This window comes from Trachymyrmex cornetzi, unplaced genomic scaffold (assembly GCF_001594075.2).
Source record: "Trachymyrmex cornetzi isolate Tcor2-1 unplaced genomic scaffold, Tcor1.1 scaffold92, whole genome shotgun sequence".
NCBI classification, from domain to species: Eukaryota; Metazoa; Arthropoda; class Insecta; order Hymenoptera; family Formicidae; genus Trachymyrmex; species Trachymyrmex cornetzi.
The window spans coordinates 216,421-233,679 of NW_017300267.1; the positions used below are offsets into that span (position 1 = coordinate 216,421).

At 31.5% G+C, this 17,259-nt stretch overlaps 3 protein-coding genes across 3 annotated transcripts in view; 1 reads left to right on the forward strand and 2 right to left on the reverse strand.

Moving 5' to 3' along the window:
* LOC108769612 (uncharacterized) overlaps positions 1–17,259 on the reverse strand; it is a 26,064-nt gene that overhangs the window by 6,805 nt on the left and 2,000 nt on the right. The window contains exons 3-8 of the mRNA XM_018520658.1: positions 14,838–14,948; positions 14,289–14,380; positions 13,841–13,930; positions 13,263–13,366; positions 1,397–1,461; positions 999–1,158 (exon numbers count right to left, since the gene is read on the reverse strand). Coding sequence (XP_018376160.1) covers positions 999–1,158; positions 1,397–1,461; positions 13,263–13,366; positions 13,841–13,930; positions 14,289–14,380; positions 14,838–14,948 — 622 coding nt within the window. The remainder of the gene's footprint in view (positions 1–998; positions 1,159–1,396; positions 1,462–13,262; positions 13,367–13,840; positions 13,931–14,288; positions 14,381–14,837; positions 14,949–17,259) is intronic.
* LOC108769616 (uncharacterized) lies at positions 1,595–3,504 on the reverse strand. Its single transcript, XM_018520662.1, has 2 exons — positions 3,108–3,504; positions 1,595–2,523 (listed from the first exon to the last, which is right to left on the reverse strand). Exons 1-2 carry the CDS (start codon positions 3,161–3,163, stop codon positions 2,199–2,201), a joined length of 381 nt encoding a protein of 126 aa, XP_018376164.1. The 5' UTR covers positions 3,164–3,504; the 3' UTR covers positions 1,595–2,198.
* On the forward strand, positions 7,482–12,359 carry LOC108769615 (electron transfer flavoprotein beta subunit lysine methyltransferase). The gene is made up of 2 exons (XM_018520661.1): positions 7,482–8,018; positions 11,994–12,359. Exons 1-2 carry the CDS (start codon positions 7,502–7,504, stop codon positions 12,332–12,334), a joined length of 858 nt encoding a protein of 285 aa, XP_018376163.1. The 5' UTR covers positions 7,482–7,501; the 3' UTR covers positions 12,335–12,359.

Genomic DNA, 17,259 nt, shown 5'->3' on the forward strand with positions numbered 1-17,259 from the left:
TTTGTGCTCAAATTAAAGCTTGGTTCCTCCCCTACAAAAACCATATAGGATGGTTTTGAAAAAAATTTTATAGTTTTTGAAAAAGAAGGTTTTAAGCTTCCAATTCCTAGTGATTATGATGAAAATGCAAATTATTTAATTACATTGAGCTGAGCTCATACAAATCACTACTTGACTGTTTTTGGGGTCGGTGTTTACGAATCCAATGTCACATTTATAAAATTCAAAATGACGGATCCAAGATGGCGGACGTAAAATCAAAAATTTGAAGTAACCTTATGAAAATTTTCAAAAACAGTCAAGTAGTGATTTGTATGAGCTCAGCTCAATGTAATTAAATAATTTGCATTTTCATCATAATCACTAGGAATTGGAACCTTAAAACCTTCTTTTTCAAAAACTATAAAATTTTTTTCAAAACCATCCTATATGGTTTTTGTAGGGGAGGAACCAAGCTTTAATTTGAGCACAAATTCAAGTCTCTAGCACGTCAGGTTTCAGAGAAAATTAGGGGTAAAAACACCCAAAAACACGTTTTTTGGAATCTTTACCCCCACTTTTCTCAAAATCATGACGTGATAGGCACTTTTCGACTTCAGATTCGTGTTCAGCGCACAAAAATACGTCGGATATCACTCTGATATTAAAAAAAAAAAAAAAAAGTGAATTTTGCAGCCTGTGTTATAATTTATGATGGTGCTACTTGTTACACACATAGTGACAAATCGATTCAACTCACAATAATTTCATTAATATTAACAGTAAGAAGCTGAAATTATAACTCAATACTAATATAACATAAAGGCATGTAACAAAGTAGTTGCGAGAAAATTACCCCCACTCCTTCTATTTTTTTTGACTTCCGCGGCGTAAATCCCAGCGCGACGTATATACCGGAGTTATCCTATATTTTATGTATACGATTTTGATTTGCTTTTGCGATAATATTCAAATACGCAATGTTACATCGTACATTTATGTAAATTGCAATAAATTACCTGCAACTTAAGCGCGGGTTTTTGCTGGAAGGTAAAGTGCGTGGATTCCAATGCAATTTCGCTGAGACGTCGACGCTGTACGAGTCGATTGAGAGATTCGCGAATTTTATCTCCATCGTCGGAATTTCCGAAAAAATGAAAAGTAACTTCGGCCGTTGGTCTGTTAAAGGAAACAGTAAAACAGTGACTGAGCACACGAAAGATATTCTTCGCGCGATATAGAATATATTTTTTTAAATTACTTCTCAAAAAGTAAAATATATTTTAATTTATTAGGAAGAAAAAAAGAGAGAGAGAATAATTGATCCAAAATATTATATTATTATTTGAGATCGCAATCCGTTTTATATTTTACGTATAACTATATACGTTTTATCCTCGAATGTGTACCTACTCACGTCACGTTCAGGATTTTTAATTCCTCCATGGAAGTGATATTGGAGTTCCTCAAGTATTTCGCAAGCTATGAGAAAAGTTTTAATAAATTAAGCGAGCAAGATATTATCGATTTCGTATAAATAGAGATAGAATAAGATGTAAAAGATAGGTACAGGAAAGATAGGTATACATAAAAGAGAGCTTTGTATTTTTCTTATATCATATAATGTTATCAAATGATTGTATTATACATTTACATTGTTCTTCGACACACCTCAACTGTCGATGTTCATAAAGCATAACAAAGATTAGTTTGTTTTTACGACAAATGTATACAATTGATAGATATTCATTACATACGCTAATTAATATTTCATATCCTACAATTATTGAGTGATTCCAAAAGAAACACCATTCGATTGACCATAATCTTTGTTTTAACAATAACAGATCTGTTTCTCCTCACTTGCCACTTCCCCCTTTTCATACTCTGCATTCGGATAGAAATAAGTACTCGTATTTTGGAGGAAGAAGACAGAGGAGAATTCAAAGTACAGAAAGTATCTTCAAACAGCTAAAATATAGCGAGAGCGATTGAATATATCTCGCTTATACATATTTCGATATAAAATGTCCATTATCAGCAGCCTCGCTGGTGAGACACACAGGACACATTGCTTGCCGAGTTAAAACTCCCTTCTTCATCCTTTGCGTGAAGTATCTCCCCCGACGCAGAGACCTCAGCAAAATACTTCGGCTTGTGAAAGACCGGTATGAAATCTGGTCCTTTAGTTTCAGCTCTCAAGGACGAGTCTTTGTACTTCACTTCGGCAGCTTTGGAAAATATGACTTGTCGCCGCTTATTAGAACGCACGACATATCCGTGCTTCCCGGACACAAGTGCAGTCGTATCGTCTCCTGGGACACGCTTAACACTTCGATTCCAATCTCCCGGCAATAAGCCTCCAGTAGTGTCATCTGAAGGTGACTGGCCGCGTCCATCTCAATGTCGAAGGGCACCAGGCAAATGCTCCCCCGGCTGTTGCATCCTTTGGAGGCCAGCTGTCGAAGGGTCGGCAGCATGCCGCATGAGATGGTCTGAGACGTGCCGTAGCAGCGAGACGCCTCGCACCACGATGATTTCCCGCTGTAAGTCATCCTCGATCAATCATTTGCGCATCGCTTTATTATTATGTAAGCGCGACAGTGTAGAGAATACTTGGAATTGTCACAACAAGTTTCATGAATCGCTATCACGTGTTAATTTGTATATATACGCTTATACGTGGAAGACGGTAAAGCGTTCCAAGACATTCATAACTTTTAAATTATTTCGGTAATTGCTAAAACAATTTTTATATAATGTCAAGGATATATAAAAGTTCAAGAATAATTCTTTAAGTTTTAGATAACATCGGATAGTGATTTGCGAAGTTAAAAGATAAGAAATCTACTCCTTCTAAGAATTATATCTCCGATAAAATAATTTCTGCGAAATCTCACAAAGATACAGAAATGTGCAAGCTAGGATTTATATTGCACAATGTGAAACTACAATTTCTCATCAGAACAAATAAAGATCGGAGATAAGTCGAAATTACCTCGTCGTGACCAAGCATTTCTTTATCACTGCTGAGAGAGAATCACGGCAATCATGCTACTCCTCATTCGAGTGTCGCGTGTAAGCCACGTGAAAATCTCATGCGAGATCTTTTTTTGTATAATAACTACCTATCGGTCATTGTGGTCTGTGCGTGATAGGACTGTGGTTCCTGGCAACGAGTCATATCGGTCAGTATCTCTGCTTGCTCGTTTGGCGGTTTAATCCTCAATAAGCCTCTCTTGCACACTTCACTGAATGTGGGAATCTTCGTGGGCTCGACAAAGTTCGTCGAATGAATTTTTAGCGTTGTTTTACAGCCGAGCTTTCGCCAACCACTGAATCACTTCTTGCAGTTTCCTCCCTTTCTCCGTTTTCACTAAACTTCCTTCTGACGCAAACTCGTGCAACACTCGCGTAACGTTCTCGTAGAAGAGCTCTCGGGTAATTCCTTTCTGTTCTGAGTACGACGTATGACCTGGCAAGCGTGGTGCGCACGGCTTTTATAGAGACCGTCCTCCCGCTACCTCGTCATTGTCGTTCGGGCCGTCCCCTCCACGGTTTCAGTACGGATATTCCGTCGCGCCGGTCGCTCGGGTATGTACATAACGGAGCTTTTTATCGATATACACACACCCACGGTGAAATACCGGGAAACCCAGGGAAATATGTCTGATAAAGAAACGCTAATCGAGTTAGCTGTATAGAAATTTCCCGGAGAGAGTAGAATAACGCTTTCGTATCCTAGAACATAAGCTCTCTGAAAACAGAAAAAAATTAAAAGAATTAACAAAAAAAAAATTATAAAAACGAATAATAAAATTAACCAAATGGAGTAATAATAAATTGTAAAATTTATATGAATATTGCAGAAAGGAAAAAAAAATACACAGACATTAAGATGGAATATCAAAAATATATAAAAATTTGATTGAATAAAGAATAATTTTATTTGGCAAGAAATTCCGAGATAATTAATTATGGTATATCAGCAATATCACACAATGTTGACATTGAATGTGCTGATTCGTAGAGTCTCATATGCATGATTCATTTTAAAACTACTGGAATGTCATATTATTCGCATACAGATCGATAAATAATTATGAATGTAAGTTTCGTTCTTTACACATGTTTGCGTATGTTTTAAGCGGTTCGTCGAAACATCAGGTCACACACACAATGTAAATTGAACGTAAGGTCAAGGTAAAATTATAAGAAACATAAGCTTTCGTGTTTTCGTATTTTCCTACATAATTATTATTGTTTTGATTAGATATTATATAAGATATTATATAAGATACGATATTATATAAATTTAGTAAACATAAAAACATAAATACAGTTGAATCTAAATTTCCCGTTCTACTTCGTATTTATTGCGATTCGGAGTTCTTGCAACTTGCAATATTAATGCCGGCCAAAGAATAATCGAAATAAAACAGAATCCATGGCATACTCATTCATTATTATTGATTTTTCTCATATCAAAAACTGTGTGAAAAATTAATATTGCTTTTTTACTTCACAACTTTGTAATTTATTAATATTTGTTATAAAAAAATCAGTGTTAATTTCGACGCAATAAATATGTATTAATGATGATGATCATTTTATATGATATATATATATATATATCAATGAAAAGTTATCCAGTAGTTCAAGTAGATTTAAGTGATTATACTTATTGATTATACTTCGCGTTAAACTTTTAATAGGATAAAAATTTCAACGGAATCTACCGAGAACTAGTTGTGTTAGAAAACATAATTACTTAGTAGCAGAGCAAACAATTTCCACCGACGATGAGAAACAGCGTTCAGGTCGAGGTGACGCTTTACATCAATTTATATTATCTAGCGATCTCTTCGTTACATCCTTCTTCGATCTTTGACACGTGTTCGTGTGTAAATTGTCATTACACCGTGCTTAACGAAGCTCATCGAGAGAATTGAAAGTTCACTGCAAGAGCAATCAAAGTCTGAAAATACAGGACACTTTAAATACACTTTCGAAATTTAATTGTTAAAATAATTTCGAATTACTTTGTGTACGCGTTTGGAAAAAAGTTATGAGCATGACTTGTAAAAACTCGTACGTTTTGCAGATACGTATCTAATATCAATATCTTTGTTTCATCATCCGTAAGCACACTTGACCAGAAACAGTCACGTTGACCGACCGTTGCGATTATTTCGGTCAATAAACTTCATTTTGATAGACGATCCATGGTACCAAGCGTACTATACTCTCAATCGATTATACGTACTCGCATTATATTAATAATAGTATAATGCACTTTGTGAAGATGATGCAACTCATGGATGCTTTATTCCGTCATGTTTCATCACTCGTTTAATTTTTACGATAACGAAGGATTAACAAAATCCATCTGGCGAAGTATATATCGATCGGGAAACTTCCTGATAAATACATCGCATGGCGCTATTAATATTGTGACGCAAAATTCCACATTGTCGCCTAAAAAAATTATATATAATATAATTTAGAATAAAAGAAAACTTTCAAATAGTAAAGTTATAAACGTATAAAATAATAGTAGTAGTGAAGTATCGAAATTACTAAAAAGGTATAAATTTTATTGTTCGTGTTTCTTTTTAAAGTTATTACATTAGTAATATGTTCTTTTATAAAATCTTGAAAAATAGACTTAAAAGATTATCGCGTAAATAATTATTGTTATACACGATAGTTATTTACGTGATAATCTTTTAAGTCTATTTTTCAAGGTTCTATAAAAAAAAAACATATTACTAATATAATAACTTTAAAAGCGTTAATTATTAAGCACTTCAAAAAGAAACACGAACAATAAAATTACAACAAGATGTTGATATAAGAAACAATGGAAGGTACATAATCAAACAATGAATGTAGTTCTGTTATGTAATAATTCCAGAGGAAAAAAAAGTTATATGAATTCTGCGCCTGCCTCTATTTTGGTCGTATAAAGGTTTACTCTTGTAATCGTATAAATTACATCGGTCACCCTTTTTGTGTTAACATAATTAAGCCTGCTAATATTGCCATGAGAGAGAAACAGAAAATGCATAATGCGTATTGCACAACAGACGCGCTTATTTCGGTGATATAACAAGATTATATCGAAGATTACATCAGTCCAGAGAATGTTTCCATAATTAATTTGGAAAAATAATATTTGCATTGAAAGAAATTATTCTTAAAAGTTAATAAATTATCCTATAGTAGTATAGTATATAGCTGTATTATGTAAATGTCATTTACATAATACAGCTATATACTATACTACTATAGGATAATTTATTAACTTTTAAGAATAATTTCTTTCAATGCAAATATTATTTTTCCAAATTAATTATGGAAACATTCTTTGGACTGATGTAATCTTCGATATAATCTTGTTATATCACCGAAATAAGCGCGTCTGTTGTGCAATACGCATTATGCATTCTGTTTCTTTCTCTCTCATGGCGATATTAGCAGGCTTAATTATGATTGAAATATTTCAATCATTCTAGAACTAATGTTTACAATAAATGTAAAATATTTTTTAATTCTGAATTGTTTCCTTAGTGATTTTTATATTTTTATTCTGAGATTATTTTTTTTTAAAAAGATATTAAAATGAATCATTCTCAAGGATTCTAAAGCCATTTTCCGGCTGAAATTATATAATTGGCCACAAAGTATTAAAATCGTTTTTATAAAATATTGTAAATCATAACTAAAATGGATTGCTAAACTTATTACCTATTTTTTATTACGAAATGAAATGTTGGTCAATTAAAAACTTTACAAGTATTTTTTTTTCGTATCTCTAAGTGATAAATGCGATATACATATTTTATAAGTGAAGAACCGAGGGGAAATCCCAAAATATCTTGGACATATGTTGCTGTTTTTTAATGGAGTGTCTTTCTTCAAACAAGATACATAACTTGAACTATTTTTGTAATTATAGGAGCATTCTGCTATCGTTTACAGCTTTTCCCCATTGCTCTCGTAAGTTACGAATGCTGTTTGCGTAAATGCAAATTTCTCTGGGGAATAACTGCAACGTTGATACAACTGGCATACTTATTGAAGTATAATAAGATATTCATGTTTAACACGAAATATTTTGAAAATACTTTTACTATTTTCTCATAATGTTATCAATGCTTTAAGACATAAAATTTTCAGAAAATGCAGAAGTTTTTAAAATAAATAACGGACAAAATATTTTCTGTATTCAAGATCCTAAAGTTAACCACAACTTAACTAGTTGATAATCTTATCGCGGACGTGAAGTGAACCATATCGTTATTGCGATATATTTCTTGAAAGATAATCGCTTATCGGTGTCGTTATTGAAAAACGGTAATAATCAATGATTGTTTTTCCTTTTCTAATCTTTGATTTTGCAAAACTGATTTGATTTTTAGATATATTTTTAAACTTCCTCGGAAGTTATACATGATACATTAGATGAACGATCGATAATGCATTTTTTTCAGGTTTCGAAAATTATTGGAAGATCATCATGATGATTATTAGAAGAAATATGTGTTTGAAGACGTTTCTTTTCACACGAAAATTTTCAAAGAGCACAAAGGAAGTATGGGAGAAATTCCTACGTGATAGCCATAGAATATCGCTTAAAAGATTTATCCAGAATCATCGCGATGTGACAAATGTGATCTTAAAACACACTGAAATGACTCGCAATCATTTGACTCCGGAACTAAAATTATTGCTACTAACAGAAAATTGTCCTTTATATCACGAGCCATTCATTGATAAATATACAAATGGAATATTTGATTCCTTGACCAGAAATGTATTCCAAGATCCATTTTGGTCTATTTATTGGCCTGGAGGCCAAGTACTTGCGAGATTCATTTTGGATGAAAAGGAAAGAATTTTAGGCAGCATGACACAAAATGTGAAAAAAGATACAATAAGAATACTGGATTTGGGTGCGGGATGCGGCGCTGCGGCGTTAGCTGCAAAATTAATGAATGAACCGTGCAAAATTGTTGCAAATGACATTAGTAAAGGTTGGTATGTAATACGAATAATACGATTATTAGTTTAAATGAAAGTATGTGACTATAAGAATTCTATTCTTGAAAAAATTAAAAAATTGATATTAAAAATGCATTCTTAATATACACAAATATAAATTTTATTGTAAATATATATATATATATAACTCTATAATTAAATTTATAAATCTCCTTAAATATAAAATATAATATTGTTTTGAGATTGCAATTAATGAAATGGCCTCTAGATTTCTCATCAATTATTCAAAATAATTATCGTCTTGTTATGTTTGTTCAGGAAATGTAATTTTTCGTTATTTAAAAAATGCATAAAAATAAAGTCGCAAATTTGAGACTCTCTGTACGTACTCAATACGCTCGACACGTTACATACGCTCAACGTTCGATTATAATTGCAATGCCCTTAACTGATAACAACTGATAACGTAATCGAAATAGATACATATGAAAAAAATGGCATATGTGAGAATGTTCCAATAAGATAAATTCACTAATCTGAAAAAATGTAAAACGATCGAGATATCTAAGAGTCATCGATGTCGCAATTCTTGTGATATTACAGTAAATATAATACCATAATATGTTTCAATGATATAACTGATATAGCATATTTCAATTTTTCTAAATTCTATAGGTAAAATAAATATAACTATCTTAATGATTTTAAAATAAATGATAAAAAGAAAAGTAAATTATCTCTGGATATTACATAATAAATAGATGTTCAATTGGTTAACAATCGTACAAAACTGCACCAAAAGATTGTAACAACTCGTAAACCTTTCAAGATAAATAGGTATCATGTTATACATAATGTAACAGTGTTCACTTGATATTGCGTTTGTGCTTATTGGTTCCTCGAAATGACGAAAAATATGTCAAAATTTCGAAGGGGACTTTCAAACAAAGTTCTTCGAACATCAGAATTCGAAGAAGGAGAGAAAGAGGATTCGTGTTGTTCCGTCTCAATTACGACTCAGGTCAAGATCAAGAGAGCAAAGAAACGCATGCCAATGGCGTAATATTAAGTGGATTACCTTACAAAGATCTTGTTAACTAATGGGATTTAAACAAAGCGTTTCTTTGTTCTACAGCAGAAAAAAAGTAAAAAACAAGAAAAAAGGTACAATAAATTTAAACTTCCTGTATGTTTATATCAAATTTTTTTTAGTATCTTTAAAGTTTCTATGAAGTTTTCTCTTCTTTTCTGAGAAGCCTTTGAGGAATTCTCTCACAAGGAAGGGAGTTTCCCAAGTACCTTGATTGTGTCTCGCGAGTTATACCATTGAGGCGAGGAATGTCAACAGCTAAGAGGAAAACGCGTGATTAATGATCCAAAAGGAAGACTCAAAAGATTCCCTTTGACGTCACTCGTATCTGTGTGAGTTTATCTACCCATGAATAGATGTATGTACACAGCAATACAGATAATTGGCTTGAATCCATACGCAGATAAGACCGGATTCCATGGGCATGATTTAAAAAAAAAAAATACATCCGAATGTATTCGCCCGTTTCGTCGTCCGCGTGCCTGTCGTGCCTTTGCACGAGGAAAACAATGCTGATAATAGTTGATACTAACTGTCGCGTTTTATATTGCGCAGAATACGTAGAATTAATGCCCTCGAGAGCCTTTATCAATGATTGGTTCGCGCTGGAGATCCTCCCTTGTGACGTATGTTTCTTCGCTGATTGGCTTCCGTAGATTATCACGAAAGTCACTGATACGTCATTTCGTGATGCAACGCCACAATTATTGTGCATTAGAAAAAGCAGAATAACTCACGTAACATCTGTAAATCTAGCGATATTTTGATATTTTACTTTATCAATGGTATTGTTTCCATTTTTGTATTCTTTCAGAGAGTTCAGAATTAAAATCAAAATTGCTAATTAAATAATAATTTGAAATCTTATATTGTATAACCGATATGCTACTTCATATAAAGAAGTCACGTTAAGCCTTGAGAATCAAGCAGGTGAAGAAATTAGAATGTGCGAACACAGAGTGGACTTCCCCCAGATTATACGTACGTATAAAGAGGAAGGAATTTTACCTTTCGTGCGTCCAAGAAAGGCTGCCAATTCACGGTATTGCATCTGTGTAGCATACCAACCGATAAATTTTACTTTTTAATAGATCAACGAAAATTTAAATATTATTCGCTCATAGGAAATAGAATCGAAATAAATTTTCTAAAATCTATATTATAGAAATAAATTTTAGATATAATTATTGAGGAAGTGCAATACTGAGATTGCTAGTATAATATTGCATCATAAACCATATTAATCTAATTTTAATTGAATACGTATTTTGGAATCCAAAATCTGAGATAAAAGAAAGAATATAAACCACAGAAATCGTTGTATTAAAAATGTTTTCTATTAAATTTTCATTTAATTAGATACAAAGAAAAAGATTTTAGCGGAAATGTATATCACGATTAGATTTTCCGACATCACGTTCATTTCTCATAAACTTTAAAATTCGCAGAATGTGATTATTTCGTTGTTGGCATAGTATTTTATAATATTAATCTAGCATGCTTTTGGTTCGAATCGATAGGTGTCAAGGACGTCATATATACTACACAAAGACGCGTGTGGTCTCCGTTCCAATGTCTACGAACAAATCAATTGACACAAGCGACAAAAACTCAGTGACATAATATGACGGATATTGATATCAATGTTCAGGAATTTTACTTTCTCTTGATTATCTGTTCGGAGTGCCATTCAACCGCAATGATAAAGATAGTTCAATGATCTTATCTTTGCATAAAATTATCGAGTATAAATTATTTTTTTTAGATAATGTACAATAAATAACTTTATGGAAATATGACTATTTGTCTTAATTACTTATATATGAGCATATAAGATTGCTTTTCAACAAGAAATAATAATAAAAATAATAATAAGTGTTAAACTCATAATTTTTTAAAGCAATTTATACAAATTCTCAAATTATCAAATAAATAGAAACAGTTTCTATGAACATCTGTTGCCATAATGATTAAATCAAAATATGTTTCCAACAATATAATATTAACTTTTATATATAAAATAATTTTTATATAAAATACATAACAATTTTTAATGACAACTATCAGTCAACGATTTCTAAAGACTCTGTTAAAACTAAATAATTAAGTAAACAGCAACTTCTATAATAAGTGTAAAAACGTGAGCGATATTCATGAGAAACCTATTTATAGAGTATGTGACTCAGAGTTAGTTATAAGATAATGATAATTCTATGCACGATACGGTCAATTACCTACGAAAGAATGTTTTTTGATTTTATCGCAAAATGGGTGTAACATTAGTGACGTTTTGTTAAATAATTAAGAGAAAAACTATTAATATAATTTAAAAAGCTATTAAAATATAGATATAAAAAAAATATAACCAGAGTATCGAGACTGAACAAAACATATGTGCAATATTAATTGCCATTGATTCTCCGTTGGTAATAAAATTTTCAATTTTCGTTCGTAAGAAGAGTTTTCGAACTTCATGCAAATTTGTTTATTGCTCTAAATTACATAAAAATAAAAAAAAATTTTTATATTCTTGTGAAAGTTTTAATTACAAGTTGTTATCATCATAGAAGTTGGATTCTGTTTTATTTTTTTACAAATTTTTTAATTTATCTATCAGATTAATTACAAGTTGTTATTATCATAGAAGTTGGATTCTGTTTTATTTTTTTACAAATTTTTTAATTTATCTATCAGAATTTACAATCAAAAAGTTAATTGTGTCAATATTGTTGGTGCATAGGTAACAGGACTAAAATAGGATTTTAAATTTTGCGATATTGTATTAAATATTTTTTGTAAAATATTAAAATCATTGAAATTAAATTATCATTATACTGAAATTTATTAATATTTAATAAAATGTAAAACATATTATGTTGATAACTAATAAAATAGAAATATATTTCTTTGATTTCAGTCGCCTGCATAGCTATTGCGATGAATGCAATATTAAACGATGTGGATATTGAGGTGTTGTGCGAAAACTTATTAAAAAAACCACTAGAAGATTCATATGACGTGATCTTTGTCGGTGATTTATTATATGACATAGAAATAGCGAACACTTTAGCGACTTGGTTGGGAGACGCACATGAACGAGGTGCACAAATTTATCTAGGAGATCCAGGAAGGCACGGATTAAGTGAAACTTTTAGAAAACGATTGAAATTGATACGACAATATTCCTTGCCTGAAAATGTCAAGAAGGAAAATCACGGTTACGACATGGCCATTGTGTGGGAATTTAACCAAACTTGAACGATTCTGGAATTATATACAGGATAAGAAACGTTCTAAAGTACGTCAAAGTTATTTTAATAAAAGAATTTCAACTTTTCTTAATTAAATAATATTTAGCATAGGTTTAAAATGTACTATTATAAAATAAATTATTTATTTTTAATTAAATGTATGTCTTGATCTTGAAATAATCCAACAAAATCTTATAAAAAATCTTATACGATTGAAAACCTCTTATGAATAATCATTTTAGAGAGATAAATACGTATGTTACAAGTTAATTTTTAGATAATATGGTCATACTATTTTATTCTGACGCACATTCGAATGTTTCTGCATTGTTACGAAATAAACTTTAAGCTGGATTTACGTTTAAGTCGCAATAAATTGATCACTTCTTCACTTATATGGATTCTATTGTAAGTAATGTGTTTGTCCTGACGTCAGTATAAATTGACGCAAATGTACTAAAATCATTACGACATATAATTGTCATATAACTGCGTATACAACAATCGCAAATCAATATATACCGCTCATCAGCGATGCTGTGTCATGTGCCCGTGCTTACGTTAAACTACGACGTAGACGCTTCATACGGGGAATTCTTTGTATCCAACAATATATTTCCAACAATTTTCGAAACTATCCGCGCACGCGCGTGCTATTTTAAGAGCGGAGAATCTTATCGCATTATATAATCCATTTATGCATATCTCGTTTTCGTATAAACTCGCAAGTACATGCGTCAAACCGTACGTGATTATTCTTATATTTTTCATATTTTTATCGTAAATATTTTACAAAGCGTGTCATCTCATCGAACAAAATCTATATTATTTCAGGAAACGATTGTTAGATAGTTCGAACGTTTTTTTAACAAAAAAAAAACTAAAAAAACAATAACAAACCGAATGCAACATATTTCTGACTCTCCTTCACTTACTTGCTTGCTAACAAGTGATTCCATACTTCCGTGTTGCGATATCAAACCTGTGCGGAGAGACGTAACGTTCGACAGCTTGATTCTGCATTCATACCTCGATCGATCTATGAACACAAATGTCCATGTGTTACATAGGATGTTACAAGTTTGTCGCATTCTCTTTCAATTACGAATTCTTTGCTCTCTTAATTTCGAATATGTTTAAGCTCAATCAAAATGAGAAAATGATAATGCTTTAATTAATTAGACGTATAACTTCAGACGTATAACTAATATTAAGTAAAATCCTTTTTTCATTTATATTAAGTAAAGTCCTTTTTTTCATTTCGATAAATTTATTTTAATAAAATTTTAATATACTTTAAAATAATTAAGCTTAATTATAAAGCTACTTAATGTTATATATTAAATAAGATTGTCTAAGGAAAATCTAGTTAACATTGAAAGTCCAGAGCTAAAAGAATCTACGCTACAAAGATTTGCAAAATATAAAAAAAACAACTATATAAAGAATATATAAAAAGAAAAATGTGTTGTTTTGCAATAAATGATTAGATGTATAAGACATTAAAACTCACTGTTGTATATCTTCGTGCCGTCTTTACAAGTACATGGCTGCTCTTGCTCGTTGACAGGACACTGCAGTATGCAATTCTCCGAAGCGCATTCTGTAAAGTGATATATAACTAATCAGTTCTGGAATTCCAAAGATTTTCGTGTTCTCACGCAATTCATTCGTACTTTATTCAGTCTTCTCGTTAACACATGAATAATATATAATATACATATGAAACAATTAAAAAACAATATAAATAGGCTCTTGGAACATAAATTCAAACATATATACTAAAAAAGCTATTAGAGCCGCGCTAGTTGAAAAATGCGATTTGTGTGACTGGATTGATGAAGCAATCAACAAATTTTGTTGCCATACGGCTCATTTTTATGTATATATTTGAATATATATATAAAAATAAAACGGATTGAATAACAGATCTAATTGAATCGTAATTATTAAAACATTACCAGTGTCTGATGTATCTAAAAGACGAGTTTCGCAATTGTGTCCAACGTAACCATTTGGACAATCGCAGTGCATTGCTTCTGCTCCAATTTGTCTACAATAAACAAGTAATTATTCATTCGATAAGTTACCTCAGGGAAAATTTTTCTTACTCTTATTATATAAAATATTATATAATTTGTTTATTATAATTCATTATCATTTTTATAAAATATTTTTATTTTACAATTTCGTGTATAATATTCTATAATTCTTTATATTATTATGCAAATTAAAAGCTTTCGTTTTCTATAACAAAAAAACTATTTAACTATGCAATAATGCAAATGAACTAAAAAAATAATGGCATATTTGTCGCATATAAAATATTTATACAAATGTTTAAATATTTAAAAAATGTTTAAATATTATACATTATAAAGATATTTGTATAAAGTTCGTTTCACATAAATAAATACGAGATATTTTTATATTTATAAATAGATATTTTTAACTAATTGCATAAAAATAATCCTTTTTAAATATATTGTTGTACTGTGTGATAAGTATACCTGCATGTGGCTTCATTTTGACAAATTGGAATATTTTCATCGTTAAAACACAACGGACCTTCGTTGCAGCTCCTTCCATTGAAACCATCAAAACAATCGCACCAGAAAGACCTGCAAAAGAAAAAACATAACAATAAGGAAAAAACATAATACAAGGAAATTCTGTGCTTTTACGATGAATAAATTGTGAAAAATTATGATTCATAGTAGGAAGACTTGTAATTCTACAACAATTATTCTTTGAAAATATTAAATTTCTTATGTATTTATTTTTGAAGGTATAAGTCTCTAGAAGTTTTTGTTGTGAATTTTTTAAGAATAGTTTACTAATAGCGAATTAAAAGTTTATATTCATTAAAAAAGTTTAATGATTTTTTCCTTATATGTTAATAAAAAAAACATTAAATAATTCGTTTAGATTTCCATCATTTCTGTTTAGATTATTAGTAAAATATTCTTTTTACAATTAAAAATATAACTAAAATAAAATAAAATATTTACAAGAAGCTTAAAATTATTTGAAAATTATTTTAGATGATTAGTTGTAAAAATTGTATTTTCAGCTTTCTCAATGAAAATATACATTATACGAGGGTCGTCTGAAAAGTTTTGAGCCTAACATAGAAACAAGTAATTTTTCGGTCAAATTCAATTTTATTTTTCCACATAGTCTCCTTTTAAGTCGATACATTTTTTCCAGCGATGCTCCCACCCCTTCAATCCATTCAAATAATACTGAGCGTCTTGCTTTGCAAAATAGGCGTCTACGGATGCGATGACCTCGTTCCATGAAAATTTCGGGGTGATCCCGATTGACCACGTCTCGATTGGACACCACCAATCACAGCGACCGGTGCTTAGGAGCTTTGTAGTCTCAAGCGCTGTGAGTGGCTCGTGTCCAATTGAGCCGTGTCCAACTGGGTGCCACCCAAAATTTCTGTCCTCCAAGCCAAACTTTAAGCCTAGAAAACAGAAAAAAGTCGCTGGGGGCCAGATCTGGTGAATACGGTGGATGGTCAATTAATTCGAACAGCAATTCGTGAATTTTTGTCATAACGACCGCCGAAGTGTGAGACGGTGCGTTACCTTGATGGAACAGTACTTTCTTCTTTTTCAAATGCGGTCGTTTTTTCTCAATTTCTGCCTTCAGTTTGTCAAGCAATAATGCGTAGTACGTACCTGTTATTGTTTTACCTTTTTCAAGATAGTCGATCAACACAATTCCATGACTGTTCCAAAAAATAGTTGCCATCACCTTTCCCGCCGATAAAACGGTCCTCGCTTTCTTCGGAGCAGGTTCACCCTTCGCAGTCCATTGTTTTGATTGTTCTTTCGTTTCAGGAGTGAAGTGGTGGACCCAAGTTTCATCAACCGTTATTAATCGACGCAAAAAATCCGACTCGTTTCGCTTAAACCGCTCCAACAGGGCCTTAGAAATGTTCATTCGAATGCGTTTTTGATCCAGAGTGAGCAAGCGCGGCACCCAACGCGCGGTTAACTTACGCATGCCTAATTCTTCAGTCAATATATGACAAACACGTTCTTTTGATATGCCAACAGCCTCTGCTATCTCCCTAATCTTAATTCGACGGTTATCCATTATAGTTTGATGAATTTCTTCGACGTTGTGATGGTCGCAGTTGTTGGCCGTCCCGAACGCTCATCATCAGCTAAGCTGGTACGACCACGTTTAAATTTAGCTACCCATCTTTTCACGGTGGCAAATGATGGGGCAGAGTCCCCGTAAACAGCGTCTAACTCGGCTTTAATTTGCGTAGACGTATTGCCTTTCAAATGCAAGAATTTAATTATAGCATGATATTCAATTTTTTCCATTTTTACAAAATGACGACACAAATGATTGTCAAACAAGAACTGAACGTCCAAAGTGGCCACAATTGTCACAGATATCTTTCGTAAGTATCACGATTATAATACCAGAATGGCTTTGACAAGTAACGCCGTCTTCATGATGAGGCTCAAAACTTTTCAGACGACCCTCGTATGTACAGCGAGAGCAAAAAGCATTCGTACAAGGAAATTTGTTATAAAAAAGCCTTTGTAGAAAATAAACATTAATTAGTAATTTTCTACAATAAATACATTCTGTTTTAACATAAACAAACGAGCTTCGCATGCATTCCTGATTTTAGAAGCTAAATTTTTCGTCTGTATGAATACTTTTTGATTCAAACAATACAATTTTTAATTTTCGCTTATTTTTCAGATGATATATTTTGTATAATTAATACAATCTTTTTGGTATATATAATTTTAAGAAACATAGTCTATTTTATTCTTTATGAATAAAGACGTCAAATCGATGTTGAAATCATCGTATTTACATCGATTCGACATTAATTCGATAACTCATTTCTCGCTGGATAATATTTACTTTTTAAAAATAAAATTTTTTTTTTAA

Coding starts and splice junctions, on each gene's coding strand:
- LOC108769616 (XM_018520662.1), bottom strand. CDS start 3,163: ATGACTCGTTGCCAGGAACCACAGTCCTATCACGCACAGACCACAATG. Junction 2,524..3,107: donor CAGACCACAATGACCGATAG/GTAGTTATTATA, acceptor GATGACTTACAG/CGGGAAATCATCGTGGTGCG.
- LOC108769615 (XM_018520661.1), top strand. CDS start 7,502: ATGATGATTATTAGAAGAAATATGTGTTTGAAGACGTTTCTTTTCACA. Junction 8,019..11,993: donor TGCAAATGACATTAGTAAAG/GTTGGTATGTAA, acceptor CTTTGATTTCAG/TCGCCTGCATAGCTATTGCG.